Source organism: Coregonus lavaretus (assembly GCF_964263955.1).
Source record: "Coregonus lavaretus genome assembly, chromosome: 25".
Taxonomy (NCBI): Eukaryota; Metazoa; Chordata; class Actinopteri; order Salmoniformes; family Salmonidae; genus Coregonus; species Coregonus lavaretus.
Window position 1 is genome coordinate 24,117,778 of NC_140012.1, and position 23,491 is coordinate 24,141,268.

A 23,491-nucleotide genomic window follows, 5' to 3' on the forward strand; every position below is an offset into this window, starting at 1 on the left:
TAATCATCATCATCATCATCATTAATAATAATAATCATGTTATTGTGTCCCTTACTGTAAAGTTGTCTTGTTGCATCTCAAACTCAACAGCACAGCATCACCACATATAGTGCATAAATACATAGGTACATACAACGATGTAAATCACGTGCAATAATACAACAAGAAACAACACATGTGGATACAGTTTACGGAACAGGCCTAAACTACAATTCATACCGTTTTGATTCAGGGGATGGGGGGGCTATATTTTATGAGTCAATAAAGATATGCACAACTTATAATATTGTCTGTTGTGTGTTTGTGTGTGTGGATAATTTATTTTAGAAGTCATTTTGATAGTTCTTAGATACATCTTTCAATTCTTACCTTCACTGTTAGGATGGAAAATAATGTAAAACTAAACTGACCTAGGATCAGCCCGTAAATGCGATTCGACTCAAATTAGACATGCGCATGCGCATTGCCACAAATCACAACCAGAGAGGAAGAAGCGAAGCGAGAGGTATCACTCACCAAAATCTGTCCAAAGTAAACCCAAAGCTTTTCCATGGGTTTATTCTGGAGCAAAACTTGTCACCTGCCTTCCCGCCTTTTGGATAACGACTCCCATTGTTAGGGTGGAGACATGAGCATCTCGTCATTATATACACATCTCTGTCACAACCCATCCACTTCCTGGTGCTTGGTGTTCATTGGCTGTGATTGGTGCAAACAGCAGGCTACATATCATTCGAGAGAACCTACGGAGAGTACCGAACGGAGTTGGTCTACTGTAGCTAATCCTAGAGGATTGGGTCTGTGTGACAAACGCAGAGGTAGGAAAAGGGGAGAAAGGAATGACGGAGTTTATAGAGAAGGACAAAACTGACATTTTACCTGTGTTGTTCATAACGGAATGAAGAAAGGACCAAGGCATACTAAAATGAGATTAAAACCTTAAAAACGGAGATAAAAAAAAAAAGGATTTAACTCTTGGTTAGAATTGACACATTTCCAATCGAGCAGGACTGGAAAATAAACATGGATATCGAAATAACGATCGCAGTTTTGTGGAATTAAATCCCATTTCTATCTTGTTTCTTGCTCTAAAACTGCACCCGCCGACTAAAGTTTGCTCTGAAACCATCAATTGATTAAAGGTAAAATGATTTTACTTGCCCGTTTGAATGCAAATAAATCAGATTAAAGTTATGTCTAAAATAACAATCGTTTCTAGTTGTCGTCTTTAAAATAAATTTGCATAAACGTATGTTTAGTAAACATTTTCTTCCATTCGTCAGACAGACGTCATCTTGATTCAAGTTTACATTTCGACAATCAACTGCAAAGGGTGAGAGTGAAGGTCTATATACAGAATGCGCCTGTTTACCACCTTCATTCATTCAGTGTCGAGTTGTGCTTACATTAGTGGCTACTATGTTTCTCTATTGCAAACAATGTTTCTCTGCCAGTTGTTTTGCCAAAATTGCTTGAATGGCTGCTGCTGCTTGCTGATTGGACATTTAATTTATTGAGATTTCTATTTTCTAATCACTTGATCTTCCTAATCTCATATTTCATAATTTACCTGACTAGTAATTTAAGTTAATGTGGCATTTGTTATGGATATTTGTACAGAAACTCATGCATTTAACCTGTTTTGATGGTTTTTTATTATTATTACCTCCCTCACAAACCCCAACACACACACACATACATTATTCCATTTGTTTCTTTATATGTCCCTCCACCTGTCAGTCTGTCGGGCAGCCACATCATTTCATTGTGTGTGTTGTGTCACTGACTGCCCTTTTGCCTTTCAAATGAGACACATGACCCTTGGCCTCGGCAGACCTTCACTTTCCATTCCTGTGTCTCTCTCCCCCTGTCTGTCCTCCTGTCTGCCGCTGATGCATTCAACCCAGCCCTATTCTGCATGTTGATTTGCTGAGTCTCTGCAAATCAATACAAATTACCCCCATCACACACACATACACACACACAGAGAGAAACACGCACACTCATAGACATTCATGTGACTCAAGCTCCAACGCCCACACAGTCAGAGACACAAGTCACATAATCAATGTAATTGGATTCATTTAATTTCATTAGTGTAGTACTTGTGAGACCCAGGATTACACCTGTGTTTGCATGCCTGTGTGTGTGGAAACAACAGAATACTGCCTCAGTCTGTCATGCTGCTGTTAATGTGACTTGCTATGCGGTTTGGCAGCCAAGCCATGATATGATAGGTCAGTTTAGACACATCCTTTATATGCTGTCCACTGTTGCTGTCTCTGATTTTGCTTGAGAAAGGCATTATGAGTCACAGCGGGCTATTTTTAGTCTCACTGTGTGTGTTATTGTGTGTGGCCTTTGAAGTGGACAGTATTTCTTATTTTTTCTATGATAATATCAATGATAGCACCAACTGACATTAAGGTTGTTATCGCGTGGCAGATCCTGACAATACAAACATGCCAGCAGGATAGCTGATACTAAATTATGTTTGAAGTAGGGATTCATGATGACTAAATGGCAACGTTTACAAATGCCATTTTTGGATTTTCCTTGTGTTTGGTCCCTCTTCCGTATGAAAATACTGTAGTTAAACAAACCATACAACTCTATGCACAATAACTACTTAAAAAAATGTTCATGGAATTTTTTACAAAAACACAGTTACTTAAAGAACAGAATGACGGTTTGTGCTGTTTGTGCCATCATTCTGTTACCAAACTTTGCATCTGTACTGTTCTTCAAGTAAATGTGGTTTTGTAAAAAAAATCTGTGGAAATGATTCAAAGTAGTCCTTGTGCATAGAGTTGTATGGTTTGTTTATCTTTGCAATCATTTACTTACAAAAACAATCAGTCTCAGCATCACTCTTTTATCGTGGAATTGCCCATAAAATGCATGCTTTCAGATCAGCCTGTTTATCGAAACTGTCACTAGAACCCCAATTATTTTAAGCAGGAGGGAATGCTTTGTCTATCAGTAGCTGTGCGTGGATAAAATCACTGGGGAAGCCAAGCCCCCCCCCCCCCGTAATATATAGGCCTAAAGGCAGAGACAATAAGAAGACACAGTGGCAGAATAAATTCAACCACACCTTTTGTTTTATCACAAAACCGGATAGCAACCTCTGTTCAGTGAAGTCCACAAAGCATATTGCGTGTACAGTAACAGACAGTTACATGACCTACAGCAAGTTCATGTTTCCGACATTTTCGGACCACTAAACAACTATTGATTTAGAACCACATAGAGTTACCGCAAGTCACAAAGAAAACAGGAGCTGTCATTTCAACTTCAACATTTCAACTTCATCAAATCACCTCTGCTTAATCTAATACAGTGACAACTAAAAGATACCAAAAACAATTTAGTCCAATCAACGTAAGCTAAATATGATGTGGCTGTCCATGGTTCTAATTTCTGTGTGCGTGCGCGTTCATGCAAGTAGAAAAACATGTTGACTCACCCTACTTGAAGAGAAACGCCAATGCCATCCTCCTCTCTTTCATGTTGACAAAATGGTCCATCACTCTGTCATACAGTACACGCTTTAATTTTTTGTTGTTCTAGGCTACCTGGCTAAAATGCTTGCTCGCTAGCCTAACTTGCATTCATGGGCAACGGTAGCTAGTTAACATTAGCCTTCTACATCTAGCTACATATTGAAGTTCCATCCTCTCAGGCCAGGGCCACAACAATATATGAATTAATGGTTGAATCAGAATCGCCATTATAATCATTGGCCAGTATGGAGAATTAAGTAAAACCACAAGTCCAAATCCCTATCTCCATCCATGGCTAATTTAGGAAAGGGCAATTTTAGCTAGCTAGCCACCGGAGGACAACAACACAACGAGATGCAACAATCAAGTTTTTCTGTCAATGACACTATGCTCCCAATGGGATTTGATAGGAGTGACGGCAAATCCAAGCTGGCTTCCCATGACACTTTTTTTGGTGCGCCAGGAACATTCACAGTTGAGCTCGCTCAGTTTGGCTAATTTTGTATGCTTTTTTTGTCAAGGGAGGTCAGATGCTCGCTGGCTTCCCTTGCCTTCAATGCTATGGGTGGCAACATTGTCATACTCGTTTGGACCAGACAGCATCAGATAGATGCCTACATGTAGAGAGACAGAGGGGAGCTGTTTCGCTCGCTCGGATGCTTTCTCCTGTGAGAAACATTCAGCCTCTTGCGAATTGAAGGAAAAATATGAAACAGTGAGACTAAATAATATTTGTTCTTTTTTGGGGGGTCAATTTTTTGGGGAAGCCTGGCTTTCCTTGGCATCCATGAATACACGCCACTGCTGTTTATACAGTTAGTAGCCTAGGAGGGGGAAACACTGGTTTGACTATCAGAGATTATACAGTTCTCTCTCTCTCCCCCCCCTGCCCTCCACTCTGGAATCTATTGATTCCCTCAGACTCCATTTAGTGAACAGTACGACACACCTGACTCATTGTCTCTGCTCTTCCTTTATCAGATGCTCTCATCAACGTAAATTACATTATCAATAACTGTGGTTGATGATTGATGGTTACAGTATCTCCAATAATGCTCTGCTTTCACATGTATTACTGGAAAGTATCAGACTGAATGTCTGCACTGTTTATGCACGGTATCATTAATGTGGACATAAAGACATAAAGGACATTTTTTCTCTCTGTTCCGTTGTCTCCAGATGAGTCATCTGTGGAGGCGTGACGTGCCCCTGTCTGAACGGCTAGGATTAGGTGTCGTTGTTGGAGAGGACTACCCCCTGGTTGTGGCCCCTGGCCCCCCTCCCACTATGGACCCCCCGGGCCCCAACATCTCCTGGTTCCCAGAGGCCCCCCTGCTGACCCTGGACCAGCCCACCTTCCTGATGACCCCCGCTGCCCAGGCCTTGTCGGGCTTCTTCGTCTGGACCGCCCTGCTCTTCACCTGCCACCAGGTAATATAATACACATTACACACACAGACACACACACACACACTTCCCCATGTCTCAAAACACACTCAATCCACTAAAACTGAACACATTTTGGAGTTTCTGTTGACATTTGGTGTGCCCAGGCTCGGGGGTCTAGGTGTTGTCTTTCCCTGTAGGCCCTACAGTGTGGGGAGGTTATTTAACTAGAGGTTCCACCTGGGGTGATGCTGGAGGAATATATAATATATAATATATAATAATATAATAATAATATAATATATATATAATATGCCATTTAGCAGACGCTTTTATCCAAAGCGACTTACAGTCATGCGTGCATACATTTTTTGTGTATGGGTGGTCCCGGGGATCGAACCCACTACCTTAGCGTTACAAGCGCCGTGCTCTACCAGCTGAGCTACAGAGGAATAGATGCATCTGCTCAGTGCTCAGTCAGAGAGCACAGATTGCCTAGCAACAACACACAATCCCTATTTGTTTAACTGAACAACTCAACACGTACTGCACACACCCACCTTATGAAAGGTAATCTCTGTCCTACTGTCTGAAACGAGAATGAGAGTGTCTGGTGGCTTCTTTATTTGGGTAGACAAAAGGGGGCAAAACTGAAAAGATGCCAAGGAGAGTGTGTAGAACATATAATTAGGAATTAGAATACTAGAATGAACATGAACCTTTTTATAATGGTCCAAAGGTCAGCCATGTTGGTCAGGGTGAACCATGGTTTGCCAATGCTGTGATAAGATATTGTGTAAAACAATGAATGTGAAGAATTTATCTGCACTATATGTCTGTTAGCTAGCTAGCCAGCCAGTTTTAGAGGAATGATTCCATTAATTTTTCAAATTAACTGCCAATATACCAACATTCCATTCAGACAATCCTGTCAGTCCACAGCCATACACTGGCTCAAATCAGTTGATGATAGGACTTGTAAGTGAAACAAGTATTGATATTGTATCATATAATAGCACTCACAGCTTTCCAAGAAAATAAAATTTGAGACATTTATGGTCTGTTTACATATATTTTAGAGGCTATTTATACAGACAATGTGTATAAAACCCTTATAAACTGTATTTATAATTATACACTTAGTGTACAAAACATTCCTAATATTGAGTTGCACCCCCTTTTGCCCTCAGAACAGCCTCAATTTGTCGGGGCATGGACTCTACAAGGTGTCGAAAGCGTTCCACAGGGATGCTGGCCCATGTTGACTCCAATGCTTCCCACAGGTGTATCAAGTTGGCTGGATGTCCTTTGGGTGGTGAACCATTCTTGATACACACGGGAAACTGTTGAGCGTGAAAAACCCAGCAGCGTTGCAGTTCTTGACACACTCAAACTGGTGCGCCTGGTATCTACTACCATAACCCGTTCAAAGGCACTTAAATCCTTTGTCTTGCCCATTCACCCTCTGATTGGCACACATACACAATCCATGTCTCAAAGCTTAAAACTCCTTCTTTAACCTGTCTCCTCCCCTTCATCTACATTGATTGAAGTGGATTTAACAAGTTACATTAATAAGGGATCATAGCTTTCACCTGGTCAGTCTGTGTCATTGTAAAGAGCAGGTGTTCTTAATATTTTGTTCACTCAATGTATGACGATATTTTAGGTTGACTATAATTCCATTACACAATTTCAGATGCATTACTTTTATTTTCCTGTATAATTAAAGCAGTAAATGCATCACCTATGCCTCTACTGCCATTCATTCCAATTAGACTGGTTTTAGATTTCTCCCTGACCAATATGGCTGCCATTTTGCCCCATATTGGAACGTTGAGGGTTTATGACATAGCCCCTCTAGTAATTTAATAGGATCTCTATGGTGTAGACATCACGGTGTTCTTCTGTGAATTCCCACTGCTCTCACTCCCATTCCTGTCTCCCTCAGAGGCAGGATGTTAATTAGTAACAGGTTGAGAAACTATGTAATGCTGCTTTTATGTCTTGTAAAATGGGACAATAGAAATTGATGTAAACATTAAACTCTATCCCTTTCTATATCTTTTTTTTATCCCCACTCTCCTCTCTCGCTATATATATACCCTTTCCATCCATCTTACTTTCTCTCTCTCTCAGATCTACATGCACCTGCGGTACTACAGTTCTCCTAACGAGCAGAGACACATCGTGCGGATACTCTTCATTGTGCCCATCTATGCCTTTGACTCCTGGCTCAGCCTCCTCTTCTTCACTAACGAGGAGTACTACGTCTACTTTGACACCGTCAGGGACTGCTATGAGGGTAAGAGACTACACATGAGTAGAATAAAATAGAGTAGAACAGAAATGAATGGCTTCACCATGGCGATCAGCTGTATTGTTATACTTCCTCACCCAGTGAGCAAAACTGGTTGACCCAGTGAAGATATGTATTTTAAACCAGTTTTGCTCACTGGGCAGGCTGTCTTTGGCTTCCAATGTCCACACAGGTGGATTAGATAAACAGCCACAGGGCAGTGTTTGTGAGAGGGAGTGTGTGTGTTAGTGTTGTTTACCAGTGTGTGGGAGTCATGGCGCGGCCCCATGGACAGATGGCGAACTGCTGATCTGCCTCTGTGCTGCCTCTTGTTGTTCTGGGGCCTGCCCAGATTTCTGGGTAGGAAGAACCTGTTGCTGGTACACACACACACGCACACACACGCACACACACACACACGCACACACACACACACACACACACACAGAGCGAGAACAGAAGACAGAGTCAGCTGTTTATCTGGTATGGCTTATGCAATATTCCTAGGTATACAATGGTGAATATCACAAATTACATAGGCCTAATGTACTTGTAAAATACCCTTAACTTCTAGATACTGGTACTCTGCTATCTGTTATCTATGAATTTAGTCTGGCAGTCTGTGTGGGCTAGTCTGGTCGAGTGTGTGTGATGTGGTGTCACCCCAGGTCGGTTCTGTTCCTTAATGTCTATGGTTCTGTCTGTCTGTCTGTCTGTCTGTGCATGTGTTAGTAGAGCTGTGCTGCAGAAACAGACACAGAGCGAGAGAGTGAGAGTGATAGAGAGAGATGACAGAATAGCTGATGCCAGTGCTGCTGCTGCAGAGAAGGAGGTGTGTATGACAAATGGGAGCTCACAGCAGCTCTGTTCCCCTGGGTGTACAGGCTAAATATAGAGCGGTACACTGTAACACACACTCACACACATTCTCATGCAAATACCATCACTCACTACACAGTCACACACCCTCACTTAACGGTACAAGTCACCAACATACACTCTGGCCCATACCCTCCCATATGTTACACACCAACACACACTCGCTTACTGGTTCAATACACACACAACACACACTCTCACAGAACTGCTGAGCAGTGAATGAGAACTTTAGATTCCCCCTTCAGGGGTTAATAGTGATGTATAGCTTATTAGTCATATACAGTGAGTGCCTCAGGGTTGGGCTTTTCCTCATCTCTCAGTCATACTAGTCACATTGATGCAATACAGACAGACATGTAGGTCACAAACAGGCTATTGGATACATACTGTAGGTTGTCTTTCATTGGTCCGGTCAAAGGTGAGAATAGAGCACGTCCTCATGTGTTTACTTGTATTGTTGTTCCTTAAGAATAGAGCGAGTGGGTGTGTCTGTGGGTGGGTGTGAGTGTGTGCGAATACCCTGTGCGACTATACAGTTTCATAGAGCCCCTGGAGTATTGAGAGACTGTAATCCCTCCCTGATTTATTGAGCTGACACAGACCATCAGTCACACTGGAGACAAACTGCGTAGAACAGAATGTGCACATCCGGAACATGTACTGCAAAGTCACTGCCACCTGCTCCAGTATGACTGGTCTACAGACATGACATTTATCACTCCCCAGGGAGGGCACTGACAATGCTTCTCAGTCACTGGTTATATCATACGGATGGGTCAATGCCATTACTGGTAGCGCTGGCAGGCCACAGATGATTTATAGATCCATGGATCTGTGCAGTATGCACAGGGATCCTATAAGCTTTAGTATCTTAATTATACTGAACAAAAATATAAACGCAACATGTAAAGTGTTGGTCCCATGTTTCATGAGCTGAAATAAAAGATCCCAGAAATTTCCCAAACACACAAAAAGCTTATTTCTCTCAAATTCAGGACAAATTTGTTTACATCCCTGTTAGTGAGCATTTTTCCTTTGCCAAGATAATCCATCCACCTGACAGGTGTGACATATCAAGAAGCTGATTAAACAGCATGATCATTACACAGGTGCACCTTGTGCTGGGGACAATAAAAGGCCACTAAAATGTGCAGTTGTCACACAACACAATGCCACAGATGCCTCAAGTTTTGAGGGAGCGTGCAATTGGCATGCTGACTGCTGGAATGTCCACTAGAGCTGTTGCCAGAGAATTGAATGTTAATTTCTCTACCATAAGCCGCCTCCAACGTTGTTTTTAGAGAATTTGGCAGAATTCCAACTGCCCTCACAACTGCAGACCTCGTGTAACCACGCCAGCCCAGGACCTCCATATCTGGCTTCTTCACCTGCGGGATTGTCTGAGACCAGCCACCCGGACAGCTGATGAAACTGAGGAGTATTTCTGTCTGTAATAAAGACCTTTTGTGGGGGAAAACTCATTCTGATTGGCTGGCTCCCCAGTGGGTGGGCCTGGCTCCCCAGTGGGTGGACCTATGCCCTCCCAGGCCCACCCATGGCTGCGCCCCTGCCCAGTCATGTGAAATCCATAGATTAGGGCCTCATTGATTTATTTTAATTGACTGATTTCCTTATATGAACTGTAACTCAGTAAAATCGTTGAAATTGTTGCATGTTGCGTTTATAATTTTGTTCAGTGTAATTTCTATGAGTGTGTGGTCTGGTCCAATCAACCAGTTCAGAAACACAGATCTACTGTGGGCAGGAAGTAGAGGGCTCCCTTGGGGCTGTGACATCACTCAGCACAGGAAGTCAATGAGTGGCTGGGTGGTCTGGTGGTTGTTGCCTTTTTTCCATTGCCTTTGATATGACAGTCATTGGCTTATCTTGTCTCTTGGGGTAATTGAAGAGTACTGGGTTTTAGATCTTTTTCCATGTCCATATTAGGAGGTTAATATACTGTACACGATATTAGATGTAAAACATGTCTGAGGAGTTCAAATATCTGTATTGTTGACTTCTTAAATTGTCCTTTATTGACAATGTTTGTCTCTCCTGTGCAGCGTTTGTCATCTATAACTTCCTGAGCCTGTGTTATGAGTACCTGGGAGGAGAGAGCGCCATCATGGCTGAGATCAGAGGAAAACCTATCCAGTGAGTATTTTCTTCCACTCTGTCGTGTGTGGTCTGTTTGTGTGTGTGTGTGTCTAGTCTACTTGTGTGTGTGTTTTAACATCTCTCATTAACTGATTATGTATTTAACAATCGTTTTCCTGCATCCCCAGGTCCAGTTGTATGTACGGTACGTGCTGTCTCTGGGGGAGGAGTTACTCCATTGGGTTCCTGCGGTTCTGTAAGCAGGCCACGCTACAGTTCTGTGTGATCAAACCCCTCATGGCCGTGGTCACAGTCATCCTACAGGCCTTTGGAAAGTACCGTGACGGAGACTTCAAGTACGACACTGTGGTTCTTGTTATGCAATTGTTAAATATCTCATACAAAAATGTAATAAGTATGTATACATATATTTTTTATTATAAGACTTTGATTACCAAAACTATGCGGTCCTGCTGTTTAGATGGTTGTAAATCCAGTGGTACAGATTTGTCCTAATGTTGGTTTACTCTCAAATCTAATCAACAGTCTTGTCCCTGTCTGTCCCCCCAGTGTGAAGAGTGGGTACCTGTATGTGTCCATCGTCTACAACATCTCTGTGAGTCTGTCTCTCTACGCCCTCTTCCTCTTCTATTTCTCCACCCGGGACCTGCTCAGCCCCTACAGCCCCCTGCTCAAGTTCTTCATGGTCAAATCTGTCATCTTCCTCTCCTTCTGGCAGGGTGAGACGCATACACACACACACACACACACACACACACACACACACACACACACACACACACACACACACACACACACACTAAACATCTAAATACAGATATACATTTTTCGATCATTGAAGCACTGTAGGCAATTGATTATGAGTGAGGTCATTCATATCATATTACATGCCCAAGTCAATATCATTATACTATAGGACTGTAGTCATTCTCCACATATCTGTTTATTCATCTGTTTATTTTCCATCAGGCATGTTGCTGGCCATCCTAGAGAAGTGTGGGGCCATCCCCAAAATCAACTCACCCGAGGTGTCAGTGGGAGAGGGAACAGTTGCCGCCGGTTACCAGAACTTCATTGTCTGCATCGAGATGTTCTTTGCCTCCCTGGCCCTGCGTCATGCCTTCACATACAAGGTCTACATGGACAAGAGGCTGGACTCTCTCTCTCAGGGTAAGGAGACTGAGTTTTAGCTGTATTAAATACTGTGGTGACCTACTTGACATTGGTCCAGCTCATGGTACTCATGGTATAGTATCTTTGCAGAACCTATCTTCTCTATATAATATGATGTCACATCTTCTCTTTTTACTGACTCACACTCACTTTCTCTCTCTTCCCTTGTCAACATACATTTCCCAATTTGTCCTCATCCTCTCCATACCCCTTTATTTCCTATATTGTGGCACTTTTTAAAATCTTTATTTCCCTTTATCATCTCCTCCCATTCATCTTTGGTTTTGGAAAACCTCCTTTTCCTCGTTCTTTTTATAAACTCCCTCCTTGGTCCATTGGTCATCCCTCCACTTCGTATTCTCTGGGTCATTTTGTCTGGCTTATTCTTCCTTCCATATCCTTGCCCCTTTGTCTTTCTCTTTCCCCATGCCGCGTTATAAAGGCCCAGTTCCTATATTTGGAGAGTATGGTAGGTCTACCACTGATTGTCTCTTCACCATCTTTACGCTTCTTTTTACTTTTTACAATCCTATGTTCAATATTGTGTTCCTTTTGTCTTACTTTGAATTAAATGTTGCTTTCTGTGAAATCAGTGGTTGTTATTGTTGCTGTTTTTACGTTCACTGTAGCAAGCTTCCAAAAGTGATTATCCACTGTGTTTAGGTTTTACATTATTCACAATTACTACAAAACTCTTACTTTACCTTTTTGATATTTTATCTATTGTCCTTTCTTCCACCCCCCTTCTCCCAGGTCGCTGTGCTCCCATGAAGAGCATCTCCAGCAGCCTGAAGGAGACGATGAACCCTGGAGACATGGTACAGGATGCCATCCATAACTTCTCCCCGGCCTACCAGCAGTACACCCAGCAGTCCACCCTGGAACAGGGTCACTCTGCCCCGCCTGCGTCCAACACACACAGCACCGTCAGCACCCGCGACAATGAAAAGACCCTGCTGCTCAGCTCAGACGACGAGTTCTAAGTTAACACACAAACACACACCAATCCCAGCCAATCACCTCTTTACTGACTGTTGGGGTAAGGTACTACCCTCTGGTCTTCCTCATGTTGTACATGTCTTATGGAGGATTGGCAGGGGATTTATGGTGTGTGTTGTTAGGGGTTGGTACATCAATACCGGACCATATGATTTAGCTTGGTCTATTTTAATATGCTCTACTACACACATACGATTTGCACAAATTCAGGACTATACAGGAACTCTTGATAGAGCATACACTTAGTGGGAACATGCTGAGGTACATTTTGGTTGAAACCATTGTCTAGAAAAAAACTCTGGTTGGTTTTATAGGAATTTGAGTATTTTCTGAGACAGAATTATACACTTATTAGAGACATTTATGGTTTGGATAAAAGTGATTGTATGGTTAAAAAGTGGGTGTGCTTACTAGCTAACATCTCCTGAAGAAGATGGTCCATACCAAATTGATATTAGAGTACTCTATCTATGGGTGGCATTTTTTATTTATTTTTTGGTTTTCAGTTTTAAGACCATTCTCAGATCTCCGTGGTGACCATGGATACAGTTGGTTTTAAATGGACGGTGTGAGGGAGTGGTGGAGTGGTTTAGGGCAGAAGCAGCTCTGTGGACTGGAGTATGGTGTTGTTGTTGTCATTGATTCACAAGGGACAGGGGATGGATGGGGGGATGTGAGGGGAGGGCAGGGCAGGGATAGTGGTTGGTTTGACAGTGTTGATCAGATTACAGATGAAGATAAATTTGCTCTATTGTGTAGCAGGCAGACAGGCAGGGTGAGGGCAGGCGAGCAGCGTGGTAGTCTGGATTATACTGTCGTAATTGGGGCATTATTCGGATGGTGAGGATTAGGCCAGGCTCTAATCCAGCGAGGCTCACTCTGCCACCAGACCTCTCCTGGCCTCTAATGATCAAAGTACTTAGACACCGCAGGAATATAGGTAAACACTATTTTTAAATACTTACAATTCCAGTTAGACAATCTCAGGCAAAAAAGTGTAACTGGATGCAAAAAAACAACAAAAGATTCAACTTTGTAATGAAGTGTGGGTCAGTTTTAGACTCACTTTTAGTGTCGTATAGATGTTTCCATTACACAGAAGTAAACGTTAAGTGCTTACAGAGAAAAGGTATTGCGTTATACATAGTTTAGCTTTGAGGTCATTGTATTGAGTCATATGGACAGGCTGCCATTATACAGTAAAGTCACTGCTGCTCCGTGGTCAGTCCTGCCACCAGAGAGCAGCAGGGAGTCTATTATATTATATTTGGTCAATTTACAAAGACCCCTACACACACACACACACACCATTATCTATCAAACACAGACCGATCATGGTCAAACATTATGCTTGTAGCCTACACATTCTGTCTGCTAGAGAAAGGAATGATTTGTCTTAGTGGAGTGGAGTCCCAGCCTCAGTCTATGCTGACCCCTCCCTCAATTTATACTGTGTGAGAGTGAGAGTTAGGCCCTATACACATAGGCAAGCCATTGTCCAGAGAGGCTATTATCTGTTTGGTGTGTCAGTATTTCCCATTAAAGAATGGTCAGAATGTCTGCTTTATTTATAGTGTTGAAACCAGTATGTAGCATGTTATTCTGTTGAATCCTTTGCCATGTTGAATAAATTATGAGGGTTTGGCCTCATCCCCAAACATTTCCAGTTTCTGGTACAAAGAGAAAGTCACCACAAGACCATTTCATTCTCCAGTTCCTCTTTTTCGGATATCTTTCTTCTCTCTCTGCGCTCTCTTTATCTAGGCCTAGGGTGTATTTTATTATCGAGATGTATAAGACTATTATTGCTAGACATAGGATGATGTACATACAGTTTGAAATGATATACTGGAGGAATATTTAGTGATGTTGATGTAATAATGACAATGATGTAAAACTCTGATTAAAAAGGCTTAGTTTTGTACTGTTGCGCTATAAACTCTTTAAATCTTTTTTTTATTTTGATGACTGCTTTCTTTTGTCTAGTTCTTTGTATTTTGTCATAAAGCTGCTGATATTATGCTAATAATAAAAACATATTTAGATTTTGTCTTAAATGAGTCTTGTCATATTATTCTATTTTATATTAAATGTAGGCTTTTTAGAACCTGGTTGTCTCTTAGATGTCATGATAATCTAATGATAAATATAGCTTCAAATCACACAAGTGAAAGGGTAGGAAAACTCTCATGGGGAGATTTCCTCATGTCTGCAAAGGTTTGCATGTCTGCTATTCTTCACTTTTGCAAGTACATTTTACATAAAAGTTTACTGTACAGTACATATTGCTATTTTAACCTCCCTACTCAACAGTAGTTCTAGTTTCTTAAAGAATACAGAACATTGTACACACACACACACTTCTCCTTTCTGCTTCCCTCTCACACATTGTAAACTGTCAGTGGGGAAGAACTGGCCAAACCAGTGTGATCAACAACTACAGTGCATTTGGAAAGTATTCAGACCCTTTCACTTTTTCCACATTTTGTTACGTTACAGCCTTATTCTAAAACAAATAAATACAAATGACATTTTAGTCATTTAGCAGACGCTCTTATCCAGAGCGACTTACAGTTAGTGAGTGCATACATTTTCATACTGGCCCCCCGTGGGAAACGAACCCACAACCCTGGCGTTGCAAGCGCCATGCTCTACCAACTGAGCTACAGAGGATTCTCATCAATCTACACACAATACCCCATATTGACAAAGCAAAAACAGTTTTTTAGAAATGTTTGCAAATGTATTTTTTTAAAACGGAAATATCACATTTATGTAAGTATTCAGACCCTTTACTCAGTACTTTGTTGAAGCACCTTTGGTAGCGATTACAGCCTTGGCTCTTCTTGGATATGACGCTACAAGCTTGGCACACCTGTATTTGGGGAGTTTCTCCCATTCTTCTCTGCAGATCCTCTCAAGCTCTGTCAGGTTGGATGGGGAGCGTCTCTGCACAGCTATTTTCAGGTCTCTCCAGAGATGTTAGATCGGGTTAAAGTCCGGGCTCTGGCTGGGCCATTCAAGGACATTCAGAGACTTGTCCCGAAGCCACTCCTGCGTTGTCTTGGCTGTGTGCTTAGGATCGTTGTCCTGTTGGAAGGTGAACCTTCGCCTCAGTCTGAGGTCCTGAGTGCTCTGGAGCAGGTATTCAAGGATCTCTCTGTACTTTGCTCCGTTCATCTTTCCCTCGATCCTGACTAGTCTCTGAGTCCCTGCTGCTGAAAAACATCCCCATAGCATGATGCTGCCACCACCATGCCTTACCGTAGGGATGGTGCCAGGTTTCCTCCAGACATGACAATTGGCATTCAGGCCAAAGAGTTCAATCTTGGTTTCATCAGACCAGAGAATCTTGTTTCTCATGGTCTGAGAGTCCTTTGGATGCCTTTTGGCAAACTTCAAGCGGGCTATCATGTGCCTTTTACTGAGGAGTGGCTTCCGTCTGGCCACTCTACCATATAGGCCTGATTGGTGGAGTGCTGCAGAGATGGTTGTCCTTCTGGAAGGTTCTCCCATCTCCACAGAGGAACTCTAGAGCTCTGTCAGAGTGACCATCGGGTTCTTGGTCACCTCCCTGACCAAGGCCCTTCTCCCCCGATTGCTCAGTTTGGCTGGGCGGCCAGCTCTAGGAAGAGTTGGTGGTTCCAAACTTATTCTATTTAAGAATGATGGAGGCCACTGTGTTCTTGGGGACCTTCAATGCTGCATAAAGTGTTTGGTACCCTTCCCCAGATCTGTGCCTCGACACAATCCTGTCTCAGAGCTCTACAGACAATTCCTTCGACCTCATGGCTTTGTTTTTGCTCTGACACGCACGGTCAACTGTGGGACGTTATATAGACAGGTGTGTGCTTTTCCAAATCATGTCCAATCAATTGAATTTACCACAAGTGGACTCCAATTAAGTTGTAGAAACATCTCAAGGATGATCAATGGAAACAGGATGCACCTGAGCTCAATTTTCGAGTCTCATAGCAAAGGGTCTGAATACTTATGTAAATAAGGTATCTGTTTTTTATTTTTAATACATTTGCAAAAATGTCTAAAAACCTGTTTTCGTTTTGTCATTATGGGGTATTGTGTGTAGATTGATGAGGACAAAAAATGATTTAATCCATTTTAGAATAAGGCTGTAAAGTAAAAAAATGTGGAAAAAGTCAAAGGGTCTGAATACTTTCTGAATGCACTGTATACAGTATAAATGATCAAAATCACACCACTTTATGTACAATATATACAACATTTATTTCAATTATTAATATATAAAATAGACAATGTACTTAATTTTCACCATAGAAAAAATACATGTAATAAATACAAAGACCATTTTTGTTTTGCGGTATAACAAAACATACAGCACAATTTGACAATAATCTTAGATGAGACATTAGATATTACTGAGGATAAATGCTATGCAACATTGATATTGAGAAGATAGCTAAATATATCTTACATGAGTATTCATCAACACGTCATTTTTGACAATTTAAATCATATTGCTATTACTTTCCAAACATTAAGTCAACCCCAGTCTAGTGGAGTCAGCAGGGGTTTATTGATAAATCCTGGATATTACAAGGTTTTCAATTGAATTAAGCACCACCTCATCTCGGTCCTCTTCTCCCTCCTCATTCACCTCCCAAATCCTATTCTACCACCACATCTTTCCTTCACATCCTGTTATCCCTCTCTGCCTCATTCTTTTATTCCTTCACCATTCTTTTCCTTCGTTCTTTCTCCTTACTAACAAGTCTCCCTCTCGAGCCATTTCAGAAAACAAACGTAAAATACATTTTATCATAAATAACAATACGTATCATCACCTTGGTACTTGATAGAAAAATAATATCCCTACAACAAGCCACTCGACTCACTATGAAATTAGTACAAATATGGTGTACACGCATACTAAAATCATCTTACAGCAACATGACCATCGGCTTTTAGCATATCTAAACAGCTCATTACGACAGTTAAACATTACACAAATAATCGTCACACACTCAGTACAACAATTAGACGTGAGAATATCCCAAAACTAGTCATACGCAGGTATTTGAAACATACATTACACCACAGCACTCATTAGCTTTTGTAATATCTATTCTTTAAATACAAATAAAATAGAATACCTCTGAATAAATGTTCGCTCAAACATTTTTGTCTCTTGTATAAACATTACAAAATAACATAAAGGAATGTATTAATAGATTTTTGCATTGACATAGTATTCTACGAGATGTGGATTTTTCGACTTTCCAGCAATGACCAACTACAACCAAAGCTGTTCATGACAAACCAAAATGTGCACTGTGCAGTTGAAAAACAACCATGTAGCCACTACAAACGGCAACACAGTGAAGCACAATAGTATCGACACACAAGAGTACAGATGAACAACACTCCAAGACATGTACAGATGTCAATTGTGATGCCATTTAAACGCAAAGCTTGCATTGGAAGAAGCTGCGGAAGAGTACGATTAACCCAGGCATTGTGTAGCGGGGCTAGATGCCATGCTAGAAGGCAGAGCGCTAGCTGGCTTAGCCTGTTGAGTAGCAGTATAAGAGAGCACCAGCAGCAAGACTGGCTTTGTCGAGGGATGTTGTCTGTGTCCCTGTTTTGCACGTCTGTCGTGCCACAGTCGGATTCGTCAGCAGTCGGATTTCCTCACCTGTATGAGTCTGTATGTGTGTTGGCTGGGTTTTGAGTGAGTATTTGTCACTGACTGAACACCTTGTGTGTGTGTGTGTTTGTGACAGAGTTTCCGTTAGCTGGTATTAGCCGGCTTTTGGTCGATAAATAAAATTGCCGCCGGCCTATTGTCCTGGAGAAGAAGAAAAATCCCATTGCGAAAATGCATTTTAGCCTATTCATTGATTGAAATACCAGTCGATGTAGAGCGAGAGCTGCTGCTACAGCTCATCAAACAGCTTGTTTGTTGCTGCTGGAGTGAAACGTGCTTTTTTAACAATTCTATATGCAATCGTGTGTTAAAAACAGTTTTGATGGCCATGATTAACAAGAGCTACTATTTTTATTTTTCAACTGTTAATTGAAGCACACTTCCCATTCAAGTGCATAGGCAACTTGGCAGGCTTCAGTGTGTCAACACACCACTTTGCAATGAGCTGGAGGCAGTATGCATTTTGAAAACATATACTTAATTGTTTGAAACCTGAACGTTTTACTACATATTATGAGGCATGTATTACCTTGCTTCAAATTAGCCTATCCAAAATCCAACCAAATGTGCAGGCAATTATTTTATAAAGACTTCCATATGCCATTGAAACCAGTAGCCAATTTCTCATGTTCTGCTGGTTTTCAAATCAACTTTCTTTCATTGCCCAGTAGCCAAAGGCACAATCCTAGTCATATAAGCAACCCATACTAGTTGTTGCATCTTTAGAGCTCCCCTCTTTCTACATTTCTAACAGATATTTTCATCTCAGTCTCATGAAACCTCTCGCATGTGTGGTACGCTTTTGACAACTGTGTTTTCCCGACAATTGCATTATGGAACAAACATTTGCACGTAGCTTACTGCCTTGTGCGGAATTGCTGTGCTTATAATGTGAAGAAATAATAGTTTATCAACATTTCAAGTTAAACTTTCTGATCTGTAGCATGAGCCTCATTGCTTTAAAAAACAAAAAAAGGGGATGTAGCCTAGGCCTACTGGTTGTATGAATTTGGGATCTATCGTCCCACAACTGTCCCAGAGTCTGTTTGGAGTAGGCTATTTCTTTCTCACACAGAACGACATGTTGACCAATAGAATAGGTAAACTTTTCTACTATGGGGGATAGTAGATTGACATAGGCTATGTTCATTACTCATCTTGTTGGCTGAGGAAAAGTAAATGTGGACAGTTATTCTAACATCTTCAAATTGCGCATCGAAATTCGGTATGAAGGATTCACATCGTTGCATCCTCGAGTTGCATGTCCTGTTAAAATGGATTACCATAATCTAAATGTGATTTCTGTAATTCTGAGCACTGTGGGTGGACGCCCAAATCAGGTTACACACCCAATGCATATGGGTCCGGTAAATGTCTTAAATGTCCGGTAAATTAAAATGCTTCCGGTCAAATGTCCGACGCCACATTTTCCTAACGGAAACCCTGGTGTGCGAGTGTATGTGTATCATCCTAAGTGCATGAGTTTCATAAGTGCCTATTTATTTGTGTTCCTCCAATCCTCCTGCGCTTTCCATGTGTCTGCCTGTGTGCGTGTATATGAGAGTGTATGTGCGTGCATGAGTCCCTCCCCAGCCCGGTCGGTTCCTCCTAGGACCCCCCCTGCTCTCTCTGGACGTGGGCCTGTGGTGGGGTCTTCACTATGGTAATGACCGAAGCTGTGTTGAGGCGTGGGGCCGTAGCCAGGAGGTTGCCCCCTCCAGACTCTAACCCACGGGCGAACCTCTGCAGGGCTGCCAGCCTGGCCCCCAGGCCCTCCAGCTCTCTCCTCATCCCTGCGTTCTCCACCCCCAGCCTCTCCACCTCCCTCTGGAGCTCCTTCTTTTGCTGCTCCAGGGCCTCGCGCTGGGACACGCGCTTCACCCGGCAGCTGGCCGCGTAGCCGCGGTTCTTCAGGGTACGCCGGCGCTGCTTGAGCTTCTGGACCTCCTCGCGGGATAGACCCCGTAGGTGCAGGTTGAGCTCCCGTACAGACAGGGACATGAGCTCGCTGTCCGACAACACCGGAACGTTCTCACCACACTCCCGCTTCACCTGGAGAGGGATGGAAAGTTGTATCATTTTCTTTGCAAAGTTTGTTGTGACGTGTGTGTAAAATGCATTTTAAAATTAGAATAAACTCCAAACTTAAATGTTTTGCAATTCTACCTTCAGGGCTTTGCTGCTTCTTTCTGATGTCATGGTCTGGCGTTATCCTGTGTCTCTGACACCAGTAAACACAGATTTATAGACGATCTACAAGAGAGGGAGTGAGAGAAAGGACATACAATTAAGTTGAAGCATTTGAGAAATATTAATTTCACGTGTTCCCTATATACTACTTAGTATAGTAGGATATAAAGATATTCCATCTTGGACTGAAGATTTTCTTTTGGAAAAAAATTAATAAGAAAAAACACATCCCACACACTTGTGCGTTCTATCATTACCATTTTTTGAAAGTTTAAGATTTCTCCTGGCTGGAATTGTGAAGGGAAGTTAGGCCTATCATGTGCCCATCCCACATTGCTCAAAGCAGGTGTTCCCCTCAAACACTAGTAACCACTTCTTCCTAACACTCATTGCAGAACTGGCCTCTCCAAAACATGAATTGGTAATAATACAGTAATAATTTAAAGCACTGTTCATTGGAGGCTGGCTGGGTTGTACTCTTGCATGTGAAACTCTGCATTTTAAGGATATTTTTCTACATTTTAATATCTTATCTATTCAGGACAAGTGGCATCCGTGTTTTGAGTGTTACTTCATCAGTTATTCTTGTCTTTGATGTAGGCTATCCTCACCATGTGTTGTCATAATAATTCACAACCTTACATTGTCTAGTCTAGACCTGATAATAATTATTGTTCTAAACCTAAAGAAAGGCTCTGATGAGTTTGCTTTTGGTGGATCCTTGACCTTACCGTTTCCCGAAATGCGTGGGTAGTGACCGTACACTCAACGACTGTCTTACCACGAGGCGCGGTTGTAAACCGATATGACCATTTCATAATGTCATAGTGATTCAGCAATAAGCTGCCCACCGCTAGTGTCTGACGGGCGACTACAATCTCTCTCTTACATGTATTTTGTCAATAAAACTCCATTAAATATTTAACAATACATGTCTCCTCAAATTATCAATTTAAAGCAGTATGTTGTGCCTAATAATAGTGTTGTAATACAATACAGTGCTGACGTTAAATGTAGACCACATGATGTTTCAATACATAATTAAAACTATCTGAGAATAAGTTGTTGTTGTTTAATAAACCAACTTTCGTTATTAACAGAATAAAAGGGAAGATTTCTGCCTAAGTAAACATTTAATTCTCAATAAAATCCACCCATTTCCTTATACGGAAGGGAGCTGGCGAGCTAGGTGCGCCATGCTACGCTAACTCGATGCGATAGTAAACACACGGCCATTGCAAGTGCGCAGGTGGCCACCCATTTCTTTTAGCAACGTTTAAAATTGTTCATTTTAATACAATAAAAAAATGAGAACCTACACAATTTTATACAGAACACCAAATATCGAGTACAATACCTGACACGCATCTAAGATATGTACATAGTGAATATGCGGTCGTATCATTGTTGCCAAATTGTAACAATTTCTCAAGGCTAACTAAACAACATGCTAACGTTAGCTAGCTAATTTAGCTAGTACTCTAGCTAGCACAATAGCCAACAACATGGATTAGCCAATGCTAGGTGGCTAACCCGAAAAGCAAACAGCTGCCTACTTACTTGTCCTTGGCTATGTCGTTGGAGAGTACCAGCTGCCAGTCCTTCAGTTGTCGACACAATTGTATAAATAAATAAAATTTAAACACGGAGAAACGTAAAATACTGTGTTCAGTCGAAGCGAATCAAGCGACAAAATGTCAGTTCGTCTTTTCCCGGAATTAATCTGTTCTGTGGGGTTGGATTCTTTCATTCACAAAAAACACAGTAACAATGACGTAAACTCTAAAGAATGAGGGTGGATCCCGCCCGCCCCAAGCGTACGAGCTGGAAGGATGTAAACAATAAGGATTCCCTGCGTCCTAAACTTTTCCATGATGATGACCTGCTTCTCCTTTCCTATCCGTATTGATTTAGAAAGTCACTGCATGGGAAAGGAAAATAGATTAGAGAAGAATGACATCCCAAAGGAATAGTCAGCTGCCTTTGCTGCTTGCTCATATGGAACACGTAGTGAATGTTAGTGAAAATGACTTTCATGTTTATAAAGGTGAAATAAAAAGCAACAACCTGAAATTCCAATTATGCTTATAGAAAGGGGAGAGGCTGACTCCTTACTAATACATTGCATTTGGAAATCACAAATGTTGAGGCTCTCCTTATAGTGGATTACTAGCCCAAATATCACAATTTCTAATACAGAAATACTATAAACTGTATGTTCATAACAAACTTTTTTTTTTAAAGTTTTTTTTTTAACCGTTTTTTGTTGAATCCGGAAACACACTATTAGACCTCTCGTACGACAGAGGGCGCAATTTATTTAAGCGAGTCAGGCATGTAACCCTTTTGGCCATACTGTTTGCTTTGCAGTGTGTGGAGGAAGTCAAACAAGACAGAGTAGATATTTGCTCTGATTCATGTGCAGTGTTAATGAGTCTCCAGTCCTTTAGCTCACAAGACCTGCTTCATGAGGTGCTACAAACCCATGGCAAGATTAAACAGATGGGTATAAAGATCAGATTTACTTGGGTCCCAGCCCATTTGGGGGTGGAGGGGAACGAGGCAGTAGATTAACAGGCTAAACAAGCACTTAGTAGTGGGGATGTTGATGTTGAAGTTTCAATGAGCAAGGCAGAGGCAAAAAGACTGATCTATACAGTGATGGTCCAGTGTAGCTCAGTTGGTAGAGCATGTGGGTTCGTTTCCCACGGGTGACCAGTATGAAGAAAAAAAAATGGATGCACTAACTGTAAGTCGCTCTGGATAAGAGCGTCTGCTAAATGACTAAAATGTAAAATGTAAATGTAATGGTGCAGAGATGGCAGGAGCAGTGGAATAGAGACAATAAGGGCAGGCATTTATTTCAAGTACAGATGAAAGTCGGGGAGGGGAGGACGGCAGGAAGGGACAGAAGAGAGGAGGCTATTTTTACAAGCTTATGGGTGGGACACAGCCAGTTGAATAAGACATTAAATGTGATAGGAAAGCATCCAACAGGAAAGTTTGTTTATTGTCAGGAAACAGAGACCTTGGAGCATGTACTGTGGGCAGTATCAGAGGGAAAGAGAGATGATGAGCTCTAGTATGAGGGAGAAGGGGATACAGGAAATTAGTTTAAAGAGTATATTGAGTAGAAGTCGCTCTGGATAAGAGCGTCTGCTAAATGACTAAAATGTAAATGTAAATGTAACGTCATTAGATATAGTCTCAAATATTTTGTTATCTTTTTTAAGAGCAAGGTTGGCAGGTAGGATT

General features: G+C 41.7%; 2 protein-coding genes across 2 annotated transcripts; one reads left to right on the top strand and one right to left on the bottom strand.

Annotated features, from left to right (window-relative positions):
• The first annotated feature begins 850 nt into the window (after positions 1–850).
• LOC311100596 (transmembrane protein 184B-like) lies at positions 851–12,991 on the top strand. Its single transcript, XM_084141517.1, has 9 exons — positions 851–1,142; positions 1,284–1,333; positions 4,686–4,937; positions 7,032–7,197; positions 10,134–10,224; positions 10,356–10,523; positions 10,738–10,907; positions 11,158–11,358; positions 12,115–12,991. Exons 3-9 carry the CDS (start codon positions 4,686–4,688, stop codon positions 12,342–12,344), a joined length of 1,278 nt encoding a protein of 425 aa, XP_083997643.1. The 5' UTR covers positions 851–1,142; positions 1,284–1,333; the 3' UTR covers positions 12,345–12,991.
• Positions 12,992–16,896: 3,905 nt separating this feature from the next.
• On the bottom strand, positions 16,897–21,990 carry maff (v-maf avian musculoaponeurotic fibrosarcoma oncogene homolog F). The gene is made up of 3 exons (XM_084142165.1): positions 21,797–21,990; positions 20,213–20,299; positions 16,897–20,098 (listed from the first exon to the last, which is right to left on the bottom strand). Exons 2-3 carry the CDS (start codon positions 20,243–20,245, stop codon positions 19,655–19,657), a joined length of 477 nt encoding a protein of 158 aa, XP_083998291.1. The 5' UTR covers positions 20,246–20,299; positions 21,797–21,990; the 3' UTR covers positions 16,897–19,654.
• Between the last annotated feature and the right edge of the window lie 1,501 nt (positions 21,991–23,491).